At 51.0% G+C, this 21,100-nt stretch overlaps 2 protein-coding genes across 2 annotated transcripts in view; both read left to right on the top strand.

Moving 5' to 3' along the window:
* Positions 1-1,424: 1,424 nt before the first annotated feature.
* SENP1 (SUMO specific peptidase 1) lies at positions 1,425-14,279 on the top strand (the record flags this gene model as incomplete). The annotated part of the gene is given in 18 exon segments (XM_079329244.1): positions 1,425-1,524; positions 2,250-2,614; positions 3,702-3,765; positions 3,863-3,947; positions 4,350-4,485; positions 4,807-4,910; positions 6,201-6,436; positions 7,248-7,302; positions 7,458-7,496; positions 7,595-7,679; positions 9,834-9,992; positions 10,169-10,300; positions 10,777-10,980; positions 11,713-11,792; positions 12,104-12,188; positions 12,521-12,616; positions 14,070-14,102; positions 14,108-14,279. Coding segments are annotated over 18 exon segments (2,082 nt in total). The 3' UTR covers positions 14,132-14,279.
* A 5,991-nt stretch (positions 14,280-20,270) lies between these two features.
* Positions 20,271-21,100, top strand: part of LOC306813677 (sentrin-specific protease 1-like) — a gene marked incomplete at its 5' end in the record, with an annotated part of 5,683 nt that continues 4,853 nt past the window's right edge. The window contains one exon of the mRNA XM_079329243.1: positions 20,271-20,333. Within this exon, the coding sequence (XP_079185369.1) occupies positions 20,271-20,333 (63 nt within the window). The remainder of the gene's footprint in view (positions 20,334-21,100) is intronic.

The raw sequence follows: 21,100 nt of genomic DNA, 5'->3' as shown, positions 1-21,100 counted from the left end.
TTACCAGTCCCAGTCTGCGCTCCCTGTGGGACTTGCTCTGAACTCTTCACTGGTTCCAGTCTGTTTTCCTTACTGGTCCCAGTCCCCATTCCCTGCCGCTGCCTCTCCCGGTTCCCGCTGGCTGCCGGCTCCGGTGCGCGGGTGTTACTGGTGCCAGTCCAGGGATGTTACTGGTGCCAGTCCCCGTTCCCTGCCGATAACTCTCCCGGTTCCGGTTCCCTGCGGGTCCCTGTCTGGGGGCGCTACTGGTCCCAGTCCCCGTTCCCTGCTGATTCCAGTACCGCTCCCTCACCGGTTCCAGCTCATCGCCGGTCCCGGCGGGGGCGTTACTCGTGCCAGCCCGGGACCATCACTGGTTCCAGTGGCTGATCCCAGTGGGATCTGCTGTGCCTTCCTTACTGGTCCCAGTCCCTGTTCCCTGCCGCTGCCTCTCCCGGCTCCAGCTCGGTGCCAGTCCTGCTCCGCGGGCGTTACTGGTGCCAGTCCGAGGGAGTTACTGGTGCCGGAGCGGGGTCGTTACTGGCGCCAGTCCCCGCTACCCACCGGGAGCACCGAGATCCGCCAGCTCGGGCCGGGGGCGACAAGGACAGGACGGGGGGGGAGGAGGAGAGAGTCTGGGGACAGCGGGACCGCCACCACCGCACGGGGACAGCGGGACCGCCACCACAGCCAGCCCGGGGACAGCGGGACCGGCACCAACACAGCCCGGGGACAGCGGGACCGCCACCACGGCACGGGGACAGCGGGACCGCCACCACAGCCCGGGGACAGCGGGACCGCCACCACAGCCCGGGGACAGCGGGACCACCACCCCTGCACGGGGACAGCGGGACTGCCACCACCGCCCGGGGACAGCGGGACCGTCACCACGGCACAGGGACAGCGGGACCGCCACCACAGCCCGGGGACAGCGGGACTGCCACCACCGCCCGGGGACAGCGGGACCGCCACCACAGCCAGCCCGGGGACAGTGGGACCGGCACCACCGCCCGGGGACAGCGGGACCGCCACCACCGCCCGGGGACAGCGGGACTGCCACCACCGCACGGGGACTGCGGGACCGCCACCACGGCACGGGGACAGCGGGACCGGCAGCACGGCACGGGGACAGCCCGGACAGCGCCACCATAGCCCGGGGACAGCGCGGGGACACGGGCTCGGGGAGCTGGGATTGGCCGCGGGGAGCGCTGTAATGAGATCGGGGTAATGGGATGGTGGTAATGGGATCAGAGTAATAGGATCGGCTGTAATGGGATCGGCTGTGATGGGATCGGAGTAATGGGATCGGCTGGAATGGGATCGGCTGGAATGGGATCGGTGTAACGGGATCGGCTGTAATGGGATCGGCTGTGATGGGATCGGCTGTAATGGGATCGGTGTAATGGGATCGGTGTAATGGGATCGGTGTAACGGGATCAGCTAAGATGGGATCGGCTGTTGTGGGACAGGCTGCAGGGGCCGGCTATTATGAGACTGACTCTGATGGGATCGGTTTTTATGGGATCCGCTATTATGGGATCGGCTGTAACGGTTTTGGATGCAGGCACCGGCTGTAACAGGACTCACTAGAGGGAGAAACTGGAATGGGATCAGCTGGAATGGGATCGGCTGTAGGAACTACAATGTACATGGGGTACACACACACATCCCTGTAGGATGACATCATCACAGGGTGATGCCCCATGCGGTAGCACGCCCCCCACAGAATGACCCCTGTAGGGTCACAGCCCCCACAGAATGACCCCCTGTAGGGTCACAGCCCCCACAGAGTGACCCCTGTAGGGTCACAGCCCCACAGAATGACCCCTGTAGGGTCACAGCCCCACAGAATGACCCCTGTAGGGTCACAGCCCCCACAGAATGACCCCTGTAGGGTCACATTCCCCACAGAGTGACCCCTGTAGGGTCACAGCCCCCACAGAATGACCCCTGTAGGGTCACAGCCCCCACAGAGTGACCCCTTTAGGGTCACATCCCCCACAGAATGACCCCTGTAGGGTCACAGCCCCCACAGAGTGACCCCTTTAGGGTCACAGCCCCCACAGAGTGACCCCTGTAGGGTCCCATCCCTGCCCAGGGTGACCCCTGTAGGGTCACAGCCCCACAGAGTGACCCCTGTAGGGTCACAGCCCCCACAGAGTGATCCCTGTAGGGTCACATCCCTCACAGAATGACCCCTGTAGGGTCCCATCCCTGCCCAGGGTGACCCTTCCCCTCTGCGTTGCCAGCCTGGCCCTCCAATCCGCCAGGGGGCGCTGTCATCTCCCAGCAAGGCGCGCCTCGCTCTCCGCCACTTCCGGCGGCGCCTCACCCGCTGCGTTCACTTCCGCTTCCGACACCTCCTCCTCGCTGCCGCCGTCGAGCCCGGGAGAACCGCGCGCGCTCGGGACGCTTCCGGTGCCACTTCCGCTTCCGGTCGGGCCGGCTGAGGGCGGCGGAGCGGCGGCTGCTCCGCTCCGCGCTCCGCTCCCTCCCGCTGCCCTCACACCGCAACCCGCCGCCGGGCCGCTCCCCGTGCCCGGTGCCGCCGCCGCCCCCGATGAGGATGGAGGCCCGGGGGGCGGCGCGGGCCCGGCCCGGCCCGGCTTTCAAGGGCTTCGGTACCGAGAGCAAGGTGGGGCCGCGGAACCGGAGCCGCGCTGGATCTTTCCTCACGGAATTACGGCGGGTTTGGGCGGGAAAGCGATTTTGGGGAATATTTGGGATGGTTCCCCTGTGCTGCTCCTGGGACACTCGATCCATCCCCGGTTTTTCTGGGAAAACTCATCCCGAAAACCCCAAAAGTCAAATCCCGAACCCGTTTTTTTGGGTTTTCCCGGTTCCTACCGGGGGAATTCCGCCGGGAATTGAGCCCGGAGCTGCCGGCAGAACTTGGAAATTCGGGGTTTTTTTTTCCCGTTCTTTGGCTTTTCTGCTCTGTAAATTCTCTCCATAAAATTTGGGAGTTGTGACCTTTAGGAGTTGTGAATTTTGGGATTTGGGGATTTTAGGAATTGTGAGCTAAAGGAGTTTTGCGTTTTGAGGGCTGGGAATTTTTGGAAATTGGGAATTTTGGGAATTGGGAATTTTTGGGGATTGGGAATTTTGGGGATTGGGAATTTTTGGGGATTGGGAATTTTGGCGGCTGTGATTGTTCGGAATTGGGAATTTTAGGAATTGTGAATTTTAGGAATCGTGAACTAAAGGAGTTTTGCGTTTTGGGGGAATTTTGGGAATTGGGAATTTTGGGAATTGGGAATTTTTGGGAATTGGGAATTTTGGGAATTGGGAATTTTGGGAATTGGGAATTTTTGGGAATTGGGAATTTTTGGGGATTGGGAATTTTGGCGGCTGTGATTGTTCGGAATTGGGAATTTTAGGAATTGTGAATTTTAGGAATTGTGAATTTTAGGAATTGTGAACTAAAGGAATTTTGCGTTTTGGGGGAATTTTGGGAATTGGGAATTTTGGGGATTGGGAATTTTTGGGGATTGGGAATTTTGGCGGCTGTGATTGTTCGGAATTGGGAATTTTAGGAATTGTGAATTTTAGGAATTGTGAATTTTAGAAATTGTGAATTTTGAGAGTCATAAATCCCAGCCCACCCTGGGACACCCTTTTACTTTTCCCTGTAATTTTCCTGGATTCCACCCTGACATTTCCCCACTTTTAACCAAAATCTTGGGATTTTCCCACTTTTTTTTTTTTTTTTTTCCCTCCAGTTTTTCCCCTCCAAACTCAGCAGCTTCTCATGCCCTGCTGGAAACTCCCTCAACTACACCCCGGGTGAGTTTTCCCTCTGGAATTTGGCACTTGGGGCTGTTTCCCCTGGGGATTTTTGGAGTTTTTTGGGAATTCCTGGTGGTTTTTTTTTTCCTCTCAGAGATTCCAGGAGCTAACGGGCAATGGAGAAGCTCCAAGCCCCGAGGGAGTCGAGGCTCCTTCCTGGAAACCCGTAAAAATTCCAGGTGGGTTCAGCAGCTCCCAGATTCCAGCCTTCCATTTGATGGTTTTTTTTTAATTTTGGGATTTTTTTGGGGGGGTTTAATTTGATTTTTTAAGTTTTTTTTGGGGGGGGGATTTTTGGTTATTGGGGGGAGGGATTTTTGGGGCACGGCGTGGAATTGTTGGTGGGTTTTAAAATAAACTTTAAATTTTATTTGGGGTTTTCAGGGGGTTGGAATTGGGTGATATTTTTGTGGATTTGGGGTTTTTATGGGTTGGGGATTTTTTTTGGGGGAGGGTGGATTTTGAGGATTCTTTGGGGGGGTTTATTTGGAATCTTTCTGCGTTTCATTTCTCCGCTCCTGCTTTTATTTTGATTTGTGGGATTTACAACAAAGCTGAGATGTTTTTTTCCTTCCTTCCAGTGGGAATTCTGCCACTTTTGGGGGGAAATCCACCCTCCATGGAGCCTCTTTCCCCCTGAAACCAGCCCCGAGCCCCTCGTGGAGCCGCCGCAGCCCCAAAAAAACCCCACGGCGCTTCCTGAGCGCAGCTGAGGAGGTGACAGGGCTGGGATGGGAAAATCTGGGAAAATCTGGGAAAATCCAGGTTCATCTGGAGAAATACAGGGAGATCTGAGGGGAATTTGGGAAAATTTAGGGAAATCCCAGCAGCCTTGTGGGACTGGAGGGCTCAGACAGAGCTGAGAGCGCTGCTGGGGTTAAACAATGAAATTCCTGCACTTTTCCAGCCCTAAATCCCAAATTTCAGGGTTTTTTCTCAGCATTGCCTTGATGGGATCTCAGCAGAGCTCTGGATTTGGGGGAAATCCTTTGTGATCAGGGGTTTAACAGGAGTTTTTCCTGTGGTTTTTCCTGACAGACTGTGCGGGAGGAGGAGCGGGAGATTTACCGGCAGCTGCTGCAGATGGTGACAGGGAAGAGATTCTCCAGCTGCAAACCCTCCCCACTGCTCCCCTTCCAGCTGTGAGTCAGTCCCCAAAAACCTGCCCTGAGTCTCCAAATCCCTGCTTGAATCCCAATAATCCCTCCCCAGATCCCTGAAAATGACCCAAGACCTGCCCAGATCCCAAAAATCCCTCCTGAGATCCCTGAAAATGACCCAAGACCTGCCCAGATCCCAAAAATCCCTCCCAAATCTCTGAAAATCAACAAATCCCCTCCCCAGATCCCAAAAATCCCCCCTAAGATCCCTGAAAATAACCAAAGACCCTCCCCAGATCCCAAAAATCCCTCCTGAGATCCCTGAAAATCACCAAAGATCCTGCCCAGATCCCAAAAATCCCTCCCAAATCTCTGAAAATCACCAAATCCCCTCCCCAGATCCCAAAAATCCCTCCCAAATCTCTGAAAATCACCAAAGACCCTGCCCAGATCCCAAAAATCCCTCCCAAATCTCTGAAAATCACCAAATCCCCTCCCCAGATCCCAAAAATCCCTCCTGAGATCCCTGAAAATCACCAAAGATCCTGCCCAGATCCCAAAAATCCCTCCCAAATCTCTGAAAATCACCAAATCCCCTCCCCAGATCCCAAAAATCCCTCCTGAGATCCCTGAAAATCACCAAAGACCCTGCCCAGATCCCAAAAATCCCTCCCAAATCTCTGAAAATCACCAAAGACCCTGCACAGATCCCTGAAAATGACCCAAGACATGCCCAGATCCCAAAAATCCCTCCTGAGATCCCTGAAAGTGACCAAAGACCCTGCCCAGATCCCAAAAATCTCTCTTGAGATCCCTGAAAGTGACCAAAGACCCTGCCCAGATCCCAAAAATCCCTCTGAAAATCACTGAAGGCCCAGCCCAAATCCCAAAACTCTCCAGAAAACTCTTCCCTAATCCCCAGAAATCCCAAATCCCCTCCCCAGATCCCAAAAATCCCCTCCCCAGATCCCAAAATCCCTCCCCAGATCCCAAAAATCCCCTCCCCAAATCCCAAGAATCCCTCCCCAGATCCCAAAAATCCCCTCCCCAGATCCCAAAAATCCCCTCCCCAGATCCCAAAAATCCCCTCCCCAGACCCCAAAAATCCCCTTCCCAGATCCCAAAAATCCCCTCCCCAAATCCCAAAAATCCCTCTGAAAATCACCGAAGGCCCAGCCCAAATCCCAAAACTCTTCCCTAATCCCCAGAAATCCCAAATCCCCTCCCCAGATCCCCAAAAATCCCCTCCCCAGATCCCCAAAAATCCCCTCCCCAAATCCCAGCTCCCCAGTTTTTCCCCAATCTTTTCCCTGACCCCGTTTGTTTTCGCAGCTCCCGCTGTCCCCGTTCCGGCCCCTCCCTGCCTCAGGAATCTCCCAGGGATGATCCTGAGGTGCTGGAAATTCCCAAAATCCCAGGTCCTGTTCCACATCCCCCAGAGCCACCCCAGAGTTCCCAGAGCTCCCCCTTGGGCTCCTCTCTGGGGTTTCCTGGGGGGTTCCAGCCCCGAAATTCCACGACCCCACAGCAGCGGGAGGAGGAGCCGGCGGCCGGGGCGCAGAGTGAAGGTAAAGAAATCAGGAAAAGAATCCCCCAAAAATACCAAAACACCAAGTAAATAAAAAAAAACCAACCAAAAAAAAATTTAACGATCTCAATAGACTCCTCAAAAAATCCCGATGAAAATATCCCCAAAAAATCCTGATGAAAATACCCCCCAAAAAATCCCGATTAAAATACCCCAAAAAAATCCCAATGAAAATACCCCCAAAAAATCCCGATGAAAATACCCCAAAAAAAATCCCAATGAAAATACCCCAAAAAATCCTGATAAAAATACCCCCCAAAAAATCCCAATGAAAATACCCCAAAAAAAATCCGATTAAAATACCCCCAAAAAAATCCCAATGAAAATACCCCAAAAAAATCCCAATGAAAATACCCCCAAAAATCCCAATGAAAATACCCCAAAAAAATCCCGATGAAAATACCCCAAAAAATCCCGATTAAAATACCCCAAAAAAAATCCCAATGAAAATACCCCCAAAAAATCCCAATGAAAATACCCCAAAAAAATCCCAATGAAAATACCCCAAAAAAACCTGATGAAAATACCCCCCAAAAAATCCCAATGAAAATACCCCCAAAAAATCCTGATGAAAATACCCAAAAAAATCCCAATGAAAATACCTCAAAAAATCCCAGATAAATCCCAGAAGTCCCAAACAAAATGAAAAGCAAATCCCAAATAACCCCAAATCTTGAGAAAAGGATTTACATTCCATCACCAATGTGGGGTTTCTGTTTGGGAATGGGAAGGGAAGGATTTGGGCTGGGAATTAAGGGGGACAAAATTACAGGAATTTTTTCAATTTTTAGGGTCGGATTCTGTCATTTTGCTCAAAGTCAAGGATTCCAGGACTCCAGCTCCAAGGTGAGGGGTGGGAAATGGGGAGATTTGGGGGATTTTTAGGGACACAGGGAGGTGACAGAGAAGAGGAACAGGGTGAGAATTTGGGAAATGAGAGAATTCTGGAGAAATTCCAGGATTTTTGATCACTTCCAACCCTCCTTTCTCCCTCTTTCCAGCCTTCCCTTTTTCCAGGCTGAGCTATGGATCAAAGAGCTGTGAGTTAATATTCCCTGCTGCCTTTTCCTGGGATTTTTGGGATGGAAAAACCAGAATCCTGATTTTTTAAAATCATTAAAATTTTGTTTTTTTTCAGGACCAGTGTCTACGATTCCCGAGCCAGAGAGAGGTGGAGACAAATTGAGGAACAGAAAGCTCTGGCCCTGCAGCTCCAGAGCCAGGTGAGAATTGCATGGAAAAATGCCCTGGACTGGAAAAATTGGGGGGAAAAAAGTGCAAGAATGAGAAAAAAAAGTAGGAAAAATCAACTTTTTAAAAGCCTTTGTGCTTCCCAGTCCTGGGATAAACAGCAAGGAAAAGAGGAAATGTTGTCCCAGATTGGAAATCGTGCCAAATTGGAAATTTTGGCACTGGGAAGGTGGTTATAGCTTGGAAAAGGGGTTAAAATCCGTGGAAATGGGGAAAAAATGAAGATGTGGCTGTTAGGGACCAGGGTTGTGTGGCTGTGCAAGGGTTAATTCCAGGAACCTGGAGATTTTTCTGATTTTATTGGTCCTAAATCCTCCTTTTCCCTGATTCCAAATGCCTCTGTGAGGAGAATCCCTGATCCAGGGTCTCTCATTCCCAATCCCTGATCCCAGCTCTGATTCCCCTGTCCCTGATCCCAGCTCTGATTCCCCTGTCCCTGATCCCAGCTCTGATTCCCCTGTCCCTGATCCCAGCTCTGATTCCCCTTTCCCTGATCCCAGCTCTGATTCCCCTGTCCCTGATCCCAGCTCTGATTCCCCTGTCCCTGATCCCAGCTCTGATTCCTCTTTCCCTGATCCCAGCTCTGATTCCCCTGTCCCTGATCCCAGCTCTGATTCCCCTGTCCCTGATCCCAGCTCTGATTCCTCTTTCCCTGATCCCAGCTCTGATTCCCCTTTCCCTGATGCCAGCTCTGATTCCCAATCCCTGATCCCAGCTCTGATTCCCCTTTCCCTGATCCCAGCTCTGATTCCCAATCCCTGATCCCAGCTCTGATTCCCCTGTCCCTGATCCCAGCTCTGATTCCCCTTTCCCTGATGCCAGCTGTCTCATTCCCAAATCCCCAATGCTGGTTCTCTCATTCCCAAATCCCCAATCCCAGCTCTCATTCCCACTCCCAGCTCATTCCCCATTCCCATTCCCAGCTCTCATTCCCCATTCCCATCTCTCTCATTCCCCATCCCTGTCCCTGCTCTGATCCCTTCCCCTATCCTGTCTCTCTCATTCCCACTCCCAGCTCTCATTCCCCTATCCCAGTTCTCTCATTCCCCATTCCCATCTCTCATTCCCCTGCCCCATCTCTCTCATTCCTGCCCCTTTCTGACCCCTTCCCCTGCCCCATCTCTCTCATTCCCCAATCCCAGCTTTCATTCCCATTCCCATCTCTCATTCCCCTGCCCCATCTCTTTCATTCTCTGCCCCTTTCTGACCCCTTCCCCTGCCCCATCTCTCTCATTCCCCATTCCCATCCCTGCTCTGACCCCTTCCCTTGCCCCATCTCCCCCCATCCCCATTCTCTCTCATTCCCCTTCCCCTGCCCCATCTCTCTCATTCCCCATTCCCCATTCCCATTCTCATTCCCCTGCCCCATCTATCTCATTCCCTATCGCAGTTCTCTCATTCCCCATCCCCTTTCTGACCCCTTCCCCTGCCCCATCTCTCTCATTCCCCCTGCCCCATCTCTCTCATTCCCCATTCCCATCCCTGCTCTGACCCCTTCCCCATTCCCCCCCATCCCCACCCCTCTCATTCCCCTTTCCCCATCTCCCCCAACCCCTCTCATTCCCCTTTCCCTGCCCCATCTCCCCCATCCCCTCTCATTCCCCCTTCCCCCACTCCCCCATCCCCTCTCATTCCCCTTCCCCATCTCCCCCATCCCCTCTCATTCCCCTTCCCCATCTCCCCCATCCCCTCTCATTCCCCTTCCCCATCTCCCCCATCCCCTCTCATTCCCCTTCCCCATCTCCCCCATCCCCTCTCATTCCCCTTCCCCATCTCCCCCATCCCCTCTCATTCCCCTTCCCCATCTCCCCCATCCCCTCTCATTCCCCTTCCCCTTCCCCATCTCCCCCACCCCCTCTCATTCCCCTTCCCCTTCCCCATCTCCCCCATCCCCTCTCATTCCCCTTCCCCTTCCCCATCTCCCCCATCCCCTCTCATTCCCCTTTCCCTGCCCCATCTCCCCCATCCCCTCTCATTCCCCTTCCCCATCTCCCCCATCCCCTCTCATTCCCCTTCCCCATCTCCCCCATCCCCTCTCATTCCCCTTCCCCATCCCCATCTCCCCCATCCCCTCTCATTCCCCCTCCCCCTCCCCGCCCCTCTCTGACGCCCGCCTGTCCCCGCAGCGCCTGCAGGAGCGGCCGCCGTGCGGGCGGGAGCCTCCGGCTCTGCAGCTGCGGGTGCCCCTGGAACGGGAGATCCCGGTGGCCGCGGTGCCGCGGGGCCCGGAGCGCCCGGCCCCGGCCCCGCCCCCGCCCGAGGAGGAATTCCCGGAGATCACCGAGGTGGGGCTGGGCCTGCAGCAGCTGCAGTGCCTCTGCATTTTGGGGATTTTTTTTGGGAGCTCCACACCCCCTTTCCTGCTAAACCGCATGTTCAGTGGGTAAAGAATCAATTTGGGGTTCAACCCCCTGTTGGGGGAGGGGGGTGGAAAAGCAGAACTGTGCATCCCCTTTGGCAGGAAATGGAGAAGGAAATCAAGAGTCTGTTCAGAGGGGGGAACCAGGACGAGGTGCTGAGTGAGGCTTTTCGACTGACCATCACCAGGAAGGACATCCAGACCCTCAACAACCTCAACTGGCTCAATGATGAGGTGGGACCCCCAAAACCCCCTTTGGGGGGGAAACACAGGGCTGGGAGGGGCTTTGGGGCTTGGCATTCCCAGCCTGGAGTGGTAAATCTGTGAGGAAAACTCTGTAAAATAAAAATAATTCATTAATTAACAAGTTACATTAGTTAAAACCACTAACTAAATAATTTAATTGCTGGGGGGATTAATGATAGTGATGTGAACAGGGGAAATAATGAGGAAATCTTAAATACAGACTTACACAAATAAAGGCAAATTCCTAAAAATCCTTGGATTTTTTCAGGAATATTTTAATACTATGGAGCCATTACAACCCTCCCTGGGGTTTTTTGAAGGTTTTAATGCAAATCCTCCTTTTTTGGGGATTTATTCCCCAAATTTACACAGGGCCACAAATCTGAACCCCATAATAAAATAGTTAGAAACCTATTTCAAAAAAAAATCAAAAACCCTATCTGTTTTCCTTTTATTTTCCCCAGATCATCAATTTCTACATGAATTTACTGATGGAGAGGAGCAAGGAGAAGGATTTGCCTGCAGTCCATGCCTTCAACACCTTTTTCTTCACCAAATTAAAGACTGCAGGCTACCAGGCTGTGAAGAGATGGACAAAAAAAGTGGATATTTTCTCTGTGGATCTGCTCCTGGTGCCCATCCACCTGGGAGTGCACTGGTGCCTGGCTGTGAGTGCCTGAACTATCCTGAAAATCATCAACTTGGACTTCAGAGCTCAAATTTGTTGCTTTTGGGTGATGCTGAGGGGCAGAAATCTCTGCTTGTGATTCAAATGAAAGCCTGAAGAGGGTACAAGGCTAAGAGCAGCTTTCTGTGGGGTTTTTTAAATCCTTAAATTCAGCCTGGAGGTCATTTTAGGGAATTTATTCCCTTGGGAAGATCTGATTTCTCTGTTCCCACCAACTCCTGGTGCCACAGGATCTTGTTCAAGAGATTTAGGCCACAGATATTTCACTTTATTTCACTTTTCCTTCTCCTTTGTCCATCCCCTCCCCTGGTTCCTGGGATCCTGCAGGGATTTTCTGCTCCTTTAGCAAAAACCTCCTCAATTTATTAATTCCTTGCTTGAACTGTTAATTAATTCCATGGAAAAAAGGCAATTTCCACCACAAATGATGTGGGAATGGGGAGGGAAAGCACCAAAAACTGCCCAGATTGAGGTGGAGCAAAATAGTTGTAAACCTATGGGAGGAATAATAACAATATTAATAATTAATAAATGACAATTAATAACATTAGAGGCTGATTTAGACATTAAGAACACAACAGGAAATGAGGATTTTTTTTGGGGGGGAAAGTCCTCTGGTGTGAAATAACTTGAATTTTTTCCTTTTTGGCCTGCAGGGAGAATTCCTGGAGGGTTTTTTTTTGCCCACTCTAAGGAATTTTTCTCTGTGCAGGTCGTGGATTTCAGGAAAAAAACCATCACATACTATGATTCCATGGGGGGGATCAACAGTGAAGCCTGCAGGATCCTGCTGTGAGTGAAATCCCTGCCCTTGCCCAGTTTGGGGTCATTTTTTTGTTGCCTTTTTCCCTTCCCTAAAAAATTCCTGCTCTTCCCTTGAATTCCCTCCCACAAATCCCAAAAAAAAGGGAATTTTCTCTCTTTTTTTCCCCCATGAGATTTGGCCTCTCCTGATGAAATTTTAGATTTTTTTTTTTTTTTTTTTGGTGGTGGTGGAGGGGTTAATTTGTAAATCCCAACCCCAAGCCCCTTTGGTAATGGCCAAACAGAGAAAAACCCCAGAATTCCCATTTTTCCAACTTTTCCCACTCATTTTCCCACAGGCAGTACCTGAAACAGGAGAGTTTGGATAAGAAAAGGAAAGAATTTGACACCAATGGATGGACCCTGCTGAGCAAGAAAAGCCAGGTTTGGGCAGCCCAGAATTCCCAAAAAAAATCAGGATTTCCTTGGATTCTCAGCCCTTTTTGGGCCCCTTTTCTCTCAGGGATTCCTGGGAAAAAAAAAAGGAAGGAGCAAATCCCAAATTTTAGGAGAGGAAATTTTTCACAGGGGATGGAGCGGGGAAGGATTTGGGTGGGATTTGGGCAAGGTGGGAGTGCACCCTGAAATCCAGAAATGCTGGAACTGTGGGAGATGTGCAGGAAATGCTGGAACTGTGGGAGATGTGCATCCCAAAGGAATTGGGGGGCTCTGGAGCAGGTTTGGGGGTTCTGAGGAGTTCTGGCCCCTGTGTGCAGGAGATCCCCCAGCAGATGAACGGCAGCGACTGCGGCATGTTCGCCTGTCGCTACGCCGAGTGCATCTCCAAGGACAAGCCCATCAACTTCACACAGGTACCCCCTTCCCAAACTGCCCCCTTCCCAAGCTGCCCACTTCCCAAACTGCCCACTTCCCAAACTGCCCAGTTCCACATTCCCCAATTCCCAAACTGCCCACTTCCCAAACTCCCCAGTTCCACATTCCCCAGTTCCCAAACTGCCCACTTCCCAAACTGCCCAATTCCCAAACTGCCCAGTTCCACATTCCCCAATTCCCAAGCTGCCCAGTTCCACATTTCCCACTTCCCAAACTGCCCACTTCCCAAACTGCCCAGTTCCACATTTCCCACTTCCCAAACTGCCCAGTTCCACATTCCCCAGTTCCCAAACTGCCCAGTTCCACATTCCCCAGTTCCCAAACTGCCCAATTCCCCAGTTCCCAAACTCCCCAATTCCCAAACTCCCCAGTTCCACATTCCCCAGTTCCCAAACTGCCCAGTTCCACATTCCCCAGTTCCCAAACTGCCCAATTCCCAAACTCCCCAGTTCCCAAACTCCCCAATTTCCCAGTTCTCCAGTTCCCAAATTCACCAGTTTCTAAACTACCCAATTCCCCAGTTCCCAAACTCCCCAATTCCCCATTCCCCAATTCCCCAGTTCCCAAACTCCCCAGTTCCCAAACTTCCCAATTCCCCATTCCCCAGTTCCCCAGTTCCACATTCCCCAGTTCCACATTCCCCAGTTCCACATTCCCCAGTTCCCAAACTCCCCAATTCCCCATTCCCCAGTTCCCAAACTCCCCAATTCCACATTCCCCAGTTCCCAAACTCCCCAGTTCCCAAACTTCCCAATTCCTCAATTCCCCATTCCCCAGTTCCACATTCCCCAGTTCCACATTCCCCAGTTCCCAAACTCCCCAATTCCCCAGTTCCCAAACTCCCCAATTCCCCAGTTCCCAAACTCCCCAATTCCACATTCCCCAGTTCCCCAGTTCCCAAACTCCCCAGTTCCCAAACTCCCCAGTTCCACATTCCCCAGTTCCCCAGTTCCCAAACTCCCTAATTCCATATTCCCCAGTTCCCCAGTTCCCAAACTCCCCAATTCCCCATTTCCCAGTTCCCAAACTCCCCAATTCCCCAGTTCCCCAGTTCCCAAACTCCCCAATTCCTCAATTCCCAATTCCCCAGTTCCCAAACTCCCCAATTCCCCATTCCCCAGTTCCCAAACTCCCCAATTCCCCATTCCCCAGTTCCCAAACTCCCCAATTCCCCATTCCCCAGTTCTCCAGCCTGCAAACCCCTGGGGCCAAGGACAAGCCCATCAGCAAAATCTGGGATAAATTTCACCATTTTTTACCTGAATCCCAAAAAATTCCCCTTTTCCCCCCATTCCCACAACCTCAAAACCCCAAATTTCCCCCATTTCCCCAAATTTCCGTGGGAAAAAAAAGTACAAATTCACCCCTGGACGAGCAAACCCTGACCAAAATTCCCATTTTTTTCCCCATTTCCCTTCCAAAATCCCAAAGCAACACATGCCCTACTTCAGGAAGAGGATGGCCTGGAAATCCTGCACAGGAAGCTCCTCTGATGCTGGAAAAAATCCCAAAATTCCAGAATTTGGATCAGAAGAATCCCAGGACTCTCCTCGGGACGCAGCCAAGGAACTCCGGGTCCTGCTCTTCCCAAAAAAAAAACCCCCCTCGAGTTTGGGGGGAATAGAAAAGTTTGGAAGCACAGTTGGGGTTTTGTGGAGGTTTTTTCCCTCTTTTTTGTGGATTTTCCTGCTCCTCCATCTGCTTGGGATGGGGAAATTTGGGAATTTTGGGCTTTTTGGAGCCAGATTTTCGAGAAGAGGGAGGTGCCTCTGTGGATTTGGGTTGGGAAAAGCAAGGGAAGGGTTTTGGGTCTGGAGGGAATTTTTGGAGACCATTCCAATTTTTTCCACCTCATTCCCAAAGTTTGAGGATTTTATCCATGGGAAAACCTGGATAAATTTGGGAATACCTGCTTAAATCCCATTTTTTTTTCCTTGATTTTTCTTCCCAAATTGCAGGTTTTTGGCTTTTTTTTTTTTTTTTTTTTTTTTTGAGGAATAAGTTCCAGAATTCCTCTGGATTTATATCCAAACTTTGCTTTTCTGAGGGATAAACCCCAAAACCTGAGCAAAATCTGGGAATTTTGGAGAATTTTTGGGAATTCTCCCCTTATTTTCAAGCTGCTAAATCCCAGCAGCTCCTGTTGCTTTTTCCAGCTGCTTTTCCCACTTTTTCCAGGAAACAAACCCCAGGGACTGCAGAACATGGGAAAAACCCCAGAATCCTGGAATTCCCTCAGTTTTTCCCAAAAAAATCCCCAGGATTTATCTGGGGAGCTTTTCACACCCCTTTCCCCAGATTAATTTATTCCCAAATTTTTTTGGAGCTTCCCAAGCCTCTGGATTTGCTCTTCCTGGTGGAAAAGATTTTTAAGGAGAAGAAAAGTGGGAAAAAAATCCCAAATTTTTGTATTTTCCCTCTCCTGCAGGAGCTGGGAATTTTTTCTATTTTTCCCGACCTGGGAGCTGAAGTTTTGTACCGAATTCCTGAATTTTTGGATCCCTTTTTCCTGGTTTTTCCCAGCCCTTTGTGTCCCTTTGGATCCCAAATTCTCTTCCCTGTTTTATACCAGATTCGTTTCCTACTTTTTTTATCTTTTATTGGAAATAAAGATCTGAAAAAAAAAAAAAAAATCCTGGAATTGTGGAATTTGATTTTTTGTGTTCCTCGGGTGGGAATTCTGGGGAAAATCCCGGGAAAATGCCCCAAAATCCCGGGAAAATGCCCCAAAATCTTGGGAAACGCCCCAAAATCCCAGGAAATGCCCCAAAATCCCCGAAAATGCCCCAAAATCCCGGGAAACGCCCCAAAATCCCGGGAAACGCCCCAAAATCCCGGGAAACGCTCCAAAATCCTGGGAAACGCCCCAAAATCCTGGGAAAAACCCCAAAATCCCGGGAAACGCCCCAAAATCCCGGGAAACGCCCCAAAATCCTGGGAAATGCCCCAAAATCCTGGGAAACGCCCCAAAACCCCGGGAAACGCCCCAAAAACCCGGGAAACGCCCCAAAATCCCAGGAAACGCCCCAAAATCCCGGGAAACGCCCCAAAATCCCGGGAAACGCCCCAAAATCCCGGGAAACGCCCCAAAATCCCCGAAAATGCCCCAAAATTTCGGGAAACGCCCCAAAATCCCCAAAAATGCCCCAAAATCCCGGGAAACGCCCCAAAATCCCCGAAAATGCCCCAAAATTTCGGGAAACGCCCCAAAATCCCCAAAAATGCCCCAAAATCCCGGGAAACGCCCCAAAATCCCAGGAAACGCCCCAAAATCCCGGGAAACGCCTCCAAATCCCAGAAAATGCCCCAAAATCCCGGGAAACGCCCCAAAATCCTGGGAAACGCCCCAAAATCCTGGGAAATGCCCCAAAATCCTGGGAAACGCCCCAAAACCCCGGGAAACGCCCCAAACCACAAAAATGTCCCCTAAACAGCAATGCCTGCCCCAAAATCAGACACAAATCCCCCAAATCCAGGAAAATTACCCCAAAATCTGACAGAGATTCCCCAAAATTCACGGTTGGGACCCCAAATTTGGAGCTGCTCCTCCAAGCCCCAATTTTGGGTCGTTTGGGGTCATTTTTTACCCCAAATCTGGCCAGGTCAGATCTACCCATGCAAACCCAAATTTGGGGTAATTTTGGGGTCATTTTGGGTAATTTTGGATCGTTTTTAATCCCAAACCCAGTCAGGTCTGAGCTGTTCCTTCCAAAACCCCAATTTGGGTCGTTTTGGGTTTATTTTGGGGGAATTTAGGTCACTTTGGGTCATTTTTAACCCTCCAAACCCCAATTTTGGGTAATTTTGGGGTAATTTGGAGTAATTTTTCCCTCTGGATCAGGGCTGCTCCCCCAAAACTCCAATTTTGGGGTGATTTGGGGTGATTTGGGGTCTTTTTTTTAACCCCAAGCAGTGGCAGGGTCCTCACACTCCAGGAGCCTCCTGATCCTAATTCCTCCTAACAATCCCCCCCTCCACCGACCCCATTAATCCCCCACAGCCCCAACCCTCATTAATTAATTAATTAACCCACAGGACCCGCTGGGCTTTTTTTCCAGTTTTTAGAAAACAAAAATCCCCAAAAAACAAAAAAATCCCTGAACCTGATCTCCCTTCAAACCTTGGGACCCTCAGCCCAGCCCCCATCAAAAAATCCCTTTTAGGGTCGGGGTTTTTTTGGGATTTTGGGTGTTTTTGGTGGTTAAAGTTTTTTTTTGTTTTTTTTTTTCCTGGATTTATTTATTTTTTGGGATTTTTTCCTGTTCTGGGACACAGGGGCAGCTTGGTCCCCGTGGCTTTTGGGGCCCTGGCTCGGTGCCACCCCAAACAGGTTTTTTTTTGGGATGGGGGGATGGGAGAATTCGCCATCAAAGGATCCTAAATCCCTAAATTAAATCCCAGTTTTTTTGCCTCTTCCTCGATTCAGACAGGGAAAAAAAAAAATTAAACTTTAAGGGTTTGGAGCTGGATGAGAATCCTGAATTTCAGGTATTCAAGGGCAAAAATCCCGAATTTAGGGTGGGGGGATCCTAAAAAATTAAAGGTGAAACGACTCCCCCTACACGGAGCAACCCCGAGGGGAAAAATCCGGGAATTCCAGGGGGAAAATCGGATTTGGGAATGGGAAAAATCCTTAAAATGACACCAAAAAAATCCCAAATAATCCCCCCAAACTCCTTCATTCCATTCCCAACGTTTCACTCCAAAAATCCCTGGATTTTGCCCCAAATCCCAAAGTTTTCCCCCAAATTCGAAGAATTTCACCCCAAATTCTCAGGATTTTGCCCCAGATTCCCAGCCTTTCACTCCAAAATACCCCAAAAATACAAACCACACAAAAAAATACCCCCAAAAATATTTTTAAAATATAAAAAAAAATAGGCAAAAATATTTTAAAAAGCACAAAAAAAATTTTAAAAGTTTCAAACCCCAAAATATAAAAATACACAAAAAACCCCCCACATAAATATCAAAATATACACAAAAATATAAGAAAAAAACACCAGAAAATATTTGAAAAATGCACAAAAAATATGATTTTTTTTAAAAATAAAAAAAAAATTAATACCCCTCGGGAAACATAAAAACAATACTCAAAAATATCCTATGAACATACACAAAATAACAAAAATTATCATTTTTGACCCAAAAAATAATAATAAAAAAAGCAATAAAAACATTTAAAATAAAAAAATATATTACAAAAAATTATAAATAAATATCAAAAATAAAAAATAAACGAAAATAAACCAAAATAAATCAAAATAACCCCCCAAAAATCCCCAGCGGGCCCCGCCCCCCCTCCCGCTCCCTGAAAGGATCCCTTTGTACCTTTCCCAAAAAATCGCCTTTTCATCCCCAAAAAAGGGGGGAGGAGGGAAAGGAGGAGGAGGAGGAAGAGGCCGCGCACGGGGGGGAGGCTTTGACCTCATCCCACAAAAATTCCCGGGTTTTTTTCCCCCCATTTCGGGCCCCTTCCCACCTTTCCAGGGGAAAGAAAGGGACAAAGGGACTCTGTGCGACAGAACCCCCCCAAAAAAAAGGGGAGAGAAATTTGGGAATTCGGGGAATTTGGGGATTCCACCCGCCGGGAAAAGGAGGGGAAGGGAAGAAATGCAAAAAAAAAAGATTAAAAGAAGGGTTTGTGTCCCGCCAATTCCATTTTGGGGGGTAAATTCTCCCTAAAATCGGATTTTTTGTGGGGCTTGAGGTCCTTAAAATCGCTTTTATCACATGGATTCAAGAATTGTAGATTTGGGGGGGAGTTTGCCTTCGTAAAATTGGGGATTTTGAGGGTTTTGTCTCCCCAAAAGTGGAGATTTTCCGGGGTTTTGCATCCCCTAAAAAAATTAAATTCGAGGCTCCAAAAAGATATCATTTTTATATTATTAAATATTAATGTTTAATTAGAAATTTTAGGGTGTAATTTAAAATATGGAGTGAAACGGCTGCGAAATTAGGAGGAAAAAATTAAAATTGGGGATTTTGGGGAAACAATGATGCTTTTTGTGCTCCCCAATCCCAAAATGATCCCGGGAAATATTTGGGGCAGGATCTGAGGTTATTACAAGGAAAAAAAGTTGAATTTGGGGAGTTTTTGTGTTAAAGAAGCGTTTTTTGAAGGGTATAATAAATTCCTGGCTCCCCCCCAGTGAGGAATTCCCTCTCTTGGGATTTCATGGGATTGGAGGATTCGGGAAAGTGGGAAAATTTGGGAGGGAAGAGACAAAATGAGGGGGAATGGGGGGAAATTTGGGTAAAAGAGGGGCTGAAATGGGACAGAAATTGAGGAGTAAAATGGAGTAAAAATGGTATGAAAATGGGTCAAAATTAGGAGGAATATGGGGGAAAATGGAGAAAAATTGAGTAAAAATGGGGCATAAGTCAGAGAAAAGTGGGGCAGATATGGGCCAGAAATTTGGGTAAAAGTGGTGGGAAACGGGTTTAAAATTGGGCAAGTTTATTATAAAAATGGGGGGAAATGGGGCTGAAATGGAGGAAAAATGACACAAAATTTGGGGAGAGGTGGAGGAAAAATGGAGCCAAAGTGAGGCAAAAATTGGGCAAAATTGGAGTAAGAACGGGTAAAAACTGAATTCCCGCTCCGCTCCCAGCGCAGTGTTGATCCTAAATTGGGCGATTTGGGAATATTGGGAAAATTTAGTCCCAACTCCACGGGGCAGGGCCGGGTGGCGCCCCCGGCGTGGGGACAACGAGAATCGCGTGGGGACAACGGGGCGGTGCCACCCCCGGGCGGGTCCAGCCCAAACCCCGCCCCGGCCCGGCCCCCATCCCGCTGTCCCCTCCTGTCCCCTCCTGTCCCCTCCTGTCCCCTCTCTGTCCCTTCAGTGGGACATGACAGCACCCGCTGTCCCCTCCTGTCCCCTCTCTGTCCCCTGCTGTCCCCTGCTGTCCCCTCGCTGTCCCCTCTCTGTCTCCTCTCTGTCCCCTCCCTGTCCCTCTCTGTCTCTTCTCTGTTCCCCTCCCTGTCCCCTCTCTTCCCCTGCTGTCCCCTCCCTGTCCCCTCTCTGTCCCCTCTCTGTCCCCTGCTGTCCCCTCCTGTCCCCTCGCTGTCCCCTCTCTGTCTCTTCTCTGTCCCCATCCCTGTCCCCTCTCTGTCCCCTGTTGTCCCCTCCCTGTCCCCTCCCTGTCCCCTCTCTGTCCCCTGCTGTCCCCTCTCTGTCTCCTCTCTGTCCCCTCCCTGTCCCCTCTCTGTCTCTTCTCTGTCCCCTCCCTGTCCCCTCCCTGTCCCCTCTCTGTCCCCTGCTGTCCCCTCCCTGTCCCCTCCCTGTCCCGTCTGTGTCCCCTCTCTGTCCCCTCTCTGTCCCGTGCTGTCCCCTCCCTGTCTCCTCTCTGTCCCCTCTCTGTCCCCATCTCTGTCCCCTGCTGTCCCCATCCCTGTTCACCCCTCCCTGTCCCCCATCCCTGTCCCCCTCTCTGTCCCCTCCTGTCGCTCGGCTCTGGAGAGTGTAACAGGGACCGTGGCCAAGGGGACAAAGCCGAGGGGAGCGCGGCTGCACCTCTGTCACCAGCCGCCACTTTCACCAGCGCCCACCAGCGCCACCAGCGGCCACCCGTTGCCTGTCACCGGTGCCACCCTGCATGTCCCCACTCCCGGGGAGAACGGGAGCGATGTCCCCACTCCACAGCGGTGGGCCGCACGCACCTGCTGTTCCCCACCCCGCCTTTGAGGCAGTTTTGGGGGATTTGGGGGATTTGAGCCGTCCCTGGCCCTGTCCCGGCTCTGTCACCCTGGGGACAGCGGCGGAGCCCCCCAGAAATTGGGGAGGGGTCGGGCGGCGCCTTGATTTGTTCCCAAATTTTCCGTTCCATCGGAAAGCGGCGGCGGGAGCCAAGGCCTGGCCCCGATCCCGGCCAGATCCGGCCACGCCGAGCGCTCCTCCACCTGCTGGGGGTGGCAGCCCCGAAATCCCCCAAATCGGCCCTCACCCCCCTCCCCCCAAACTCCTCCCAAACCCCTCAAAATCCCGCCCATAATATCCCCCCCAAATGTCCTCAAAAATTCCCTCGAATCCCCCCAAAATTCCCCTCAAAACCCCCATAAGTTCCCCTCAAAAGTCCTTCGAATCCTCTCGAGAACCCCCTCAAATCCCCCACCCAAATCCAGCCCTAACTCCCGAAAATTTGGGGGAGTTTTATGGGGAATTTGGGGGAATTTGGAGGGGGGGGGGTTGGAGGGAGGGGATGGTCCCGGACCCCTATCCAGGCTGGGCAATTCGGGGGAGGGCTGCGCTGGGTTTGGGGTCGGGGACGTTTCCCCGTGTCCCCCACCTTGATCCCACAATCGCTGCCGGGAATTCCGCCGGGAATGGGGACAACGAAAGGGGGGAGGGGTCGGGCTGGGCCCGAGGGGGCCCCAGAGGGGGGCGGGGATTTGGGGACACCGCTAGGGGGGCGGGGGAGGACGGAGTTGGGGGGGGTCCCATCCTGGGCGGGGTCGG

This window comes from Erithacus rubecula (assembly GCF_903797595.1).
Source record: "Erithacus rubecula genome assembly, chromosome: 31".
NCBI classification, from domain to species: domain Eukaryota; kingdom Metazoa; phylum Chordata; class Aves; order Passeriformes; family Muscicapidae; genus Erithacus; species Erithacus rubecula.
Note: the sequence above shows the minus strand (reverse complement) of the source record. Positions and strands in the feature narration are given on the sequence as shown.